The 3,532-nt window shown below is 38.7% G+C and overlaps 1 protein-coding gene across 1 annotated transcript; it reads left to right on the forward strand.

Moving 5' to 3' along the window:
• Positions 1-325: 325 nt before the first annotated feature.
• On the forward strand, positions 326-2,209 carry LOC107458593 (probable BOI-related E3 ubiquitin-protein ligase 3). Its single transcript, XM_016076817.3, has 3 exons — positions 326-735; positions 823-1,249; positions 1,363-2,209. The coding sequence occupies exons 1-3, from the start codon at positions 680-682 to the stop codon at positions 1,975-1,977; spliced, it is 1,098 nt and encodes a 365-aa protein (XP_015932303.1). The 5' UTR covers positions 326-679; the 3' UTR covers positions 1,978-2,209.
• The last annotated feature ends 1,323 nt before the right edge of the window (positions 2,210-3,532 follow it).

Genomic DNA, 3,532 nt, shown 5'->3' on the forward strand with positions numbered 1-3,532 from the left:
GTAAAGGTGATCGATGTTGCTTGGCCAATCTCAACAGTTACGGATACATGGAGGGGGTTGTATTACCAAAATACTCCTCGTACTGGCCCATAATTTCGCAATTGCCCTCGTCGAATCTCCCTCTGTAGCACGGTCTCACTCTGGATTAGACAAAAAGATCTCGTCACTAAAACCAACAGAAGCTTTTCTTTTTCCATGTAAATACTAAATAATAATTTTTTAAAAAGTTAATTAAATTTAAATTAGTCAATTTAATTATTCAACAATAATAATGTGTGGACCGAAGGAAACCCTAAATAAACCCCACCATACAGCAATGCCACCTCTATTTGCATGCCCCTCTCCCCCATTTTCTTAGTTCCCTTTCCTTCCATTTAACTTGTGCTCTTCTTTGTCTTCCCTTTCATCCTCTTATTATCTACCTTGCTCATCTCTATTTCTATCTATTCTCTCTCCCTCACACACACAAAAACACAACCGAGTCTTCTTTTCTCTCCCTTCTAATAGCCACTACCGAAGAAACTGCTTATAACAGCAACCACGCCAAAAACGCACAACTCAAGTTAAATATAAATAAAAGCCCTCCCCACCCAACAAAGTGAAAAGAGAACAACAACACAGAACAGAAGGAAAAGAAAAAAAAGGGTCATCACCATTTTATTGAGTTTTTTTGAAAAACATGGCCGTTGAGGCTCGCCATCTCAATATCTTTCCTCCGCAACTCATAAGCAATAGGTACAAGATCATTTCATACAACATGTTATTTTCATCATTTCGATATGGTTTTGCCATATTAATCTGAATCTATATCTATGTGTGCAGGGAAATGATGAATTCCATTGAGACAAACATGAATCTGAATTTATACAACGCTCAGCTTGGTTACTCATCCTTGCTTCCGTTATCCGGCACAACTACAACCGCTGCTGCCGGCGTCGGAACAGAGGCCATGCTCCCGCCGGCGATGTATAGTTCAATTGCTGCAGATTCCCTGCCTCAACAACAAAAGACTCCAATAAAATCGGAAAGCACTCTCACCTACAATAACATTCCCTTGTTGAGAAAACGATCAAGAGACACCTCAGGCTCCATCAACTACACTTTCCCCTCTTCGTACCCCGCCACAGCCTCCACCGTTACAGTTCAACCACATCACAAAAACTGTGGCTCTTTTACCTTTTTAGGGGAAGACATTACCCTCCAGATCCATCAGCAACAGCTTGACATCGATCAACTTGTTGCACAACGCGTAAGTATCATCAATTAATTATTTCAATGCATGATCAACGTGTTCAATGTTTTATGATCTGATACCTCTGAAAATCTCATTTTCATTGTTCTGTCCTCTGTTTCATTCTTCAGATGGAGAAAGTGAGGATGGAGTTAGAAGAGAAGCGCAAGAGACATGCAAGGAGAATCATGGAAGCAATAGAAGTAAGTGTGATGAAGAGGCTGAAAGCAAAAGAGGATGAAATAGAGAAAATGGGGAAACTGAATTGGGCGTTAGAAGAGAAAGTCAAGTCTTTATGCATAGAGAATCAGATATGGCGTGATTTGGCACAAACGAACGAGGCAACAGCAAATGCTCTCAGAACGAACCTGGAACAAGTCCTCGCCCAACGCGGCTGCGGCGGCGCTGTGGAAGACGATGGCGCTACCGTGTGCCCAGGCGGAGCAGCGACGGCGGCAGTGATGGATGATGCGGAATCTTGCTGTGGAAGCAGTGATGATTGTGGTGATAAGAATTTGGAAGAGAAGGTGGTGGAAAGTTGTGGTGGTGGGTGGCGCACGTTAGCGGGGGTTAATGCGCAGGATAAGGGAGGGAGGTTGTGTAAGAACTGTGGGAAAGGGGAATCGTGCGTGCTGATATTGCCTTGCAGGCACCTATGCTTGTGTACCGTTTGTGGGTCTAGTCTTCACACTTGTCCCATTTGTAGATCCGTCAAGACTGCTAGCGTCCATGTTAACATGTCCTAAATTTTAAGATTAGAGACAAATTTCTCACATTATTATTATTACTGTTATTATTAGGAATGAAAAACCAATAGTTTTGCTTCTCCTTCCCATTCTGATGTCCATATGGCCTTCACTTAATTTGTTTCTTTTTATTATTTTGATTTTGTTCTTTTGGTAGAGATAGTTCCCAACATTATAGCATGTGAAAATCTGGAAAAAGTTTATAAGGAAAAAACAATTGTTCATTTTGATCTATTTTATCTTTAATATCTACAGTTTTTAATTTGATTTTGTTCTTTTTTATCCGACATTAGAGCAGAGAGCGCGAGAGGATGACCACTTCAGCAACTCTACCCTATTCCAATATAATTCTCTCTTTAATTGCCAGTCCCAATTGTTCGATCGCTTGGTTCTTTTAGGGTCCTTCATATACGCATCACATCGCATACGATTTATATATAGTTTTTACCAGAAATAGGTATTTTATCTCTCTTGCAAGTTGCAATACCTTATCTAATAGCTGCAGACGCTATTGAATTGTGATTTAAATTCGTAGTCTCTTGTAAACCAATGAGATTGGTCAAAATAATACGGGTCTTAATTTGTTAGAGATCTTGAATTAAAAAATTTTAAACCTATGTAAAGGATTTTCTATAGGTTAAGTTGAATTTCTCGGAAACCTATAGTAAGATCCTAAAACTTGATAGACAAAAGAAATACAAAGAAAGAATCGGTTTGCCGCATTATAGAAGTTGCAAGTTACGATATAGTAGGGAGGATAAAGGTGAAAAAAAACGAAAATATTTAATAACAAAAAATATTAATTAAAAACAATTAAAATTTATTTTATTTTATTTTATATTTATTAATTATTAAATTATTTTTTATTTGTCTAGTACTCTAGTATTACCAAAAAAATAAGAATATGAAAAAAGAAATGAAGAGAGCATAAAAAGGAAAATGAAGGGATGGGAAATGGGACCCAAGGCGCATCTACCCGACAGTTCCCCCCAATAGAGAAACTAGGTACCACGAACAGATAGATTGAATAGATATTGATTAGCATAGGAACACGCGCAATTTGAAGCGCGTGGGGTCAACGAGGAGAGAGTTGGGGGTGGGAGAAAGGGACAGGTGTGAGGCAAAAGCTGACACGTAGGACGCGCGCAAATGTCGCTGTTGCTGTTGAAGAGTGCCTGCAACGGCCATTTTCTCTTTTTTTTTTTTCATAGGCATAATGCAAGGCAAGGGCATAGGCCACCCTCTCTTTCTCTTTCTTTTCTTTCGGCCTTTGTTTTATGTTCGGACCCAAAGGCCAACGCACTACACGACATATCCGCTGGTTCCCAACACCCCGCCAAAACTAATTTACTACCACTTCCATCATCAAGATAACTAAATCAAATCACATAATATATTAGTTAAAAAATGAAAATAAAAAGACTTTTGGTTTCCACTTTCCAACGTCCTGTTATTTCTATTTTCATTTATTAATAAAACTCATTTCATTCTGACATTCTGATGTAATAATAAACAATTCAATATCAATTTAAATTTGTGTTTATTCCACCACAAA

This window comes from Arachis duranensis, chromosome 7 (assembly GCF_000817695.3).
Source record: "Arachis duranensis cultivar V14167 chromosome 7, aradu.V14167.gnm2.J7QH, whole genome shotgun sequence".
Taxonomy (NCBI): Eukaryota; Viridiplantae; Streptophyta; class Magnoliopsida; order Fabales; family Fabaceae; genus Arachis; species Arachis duranensis.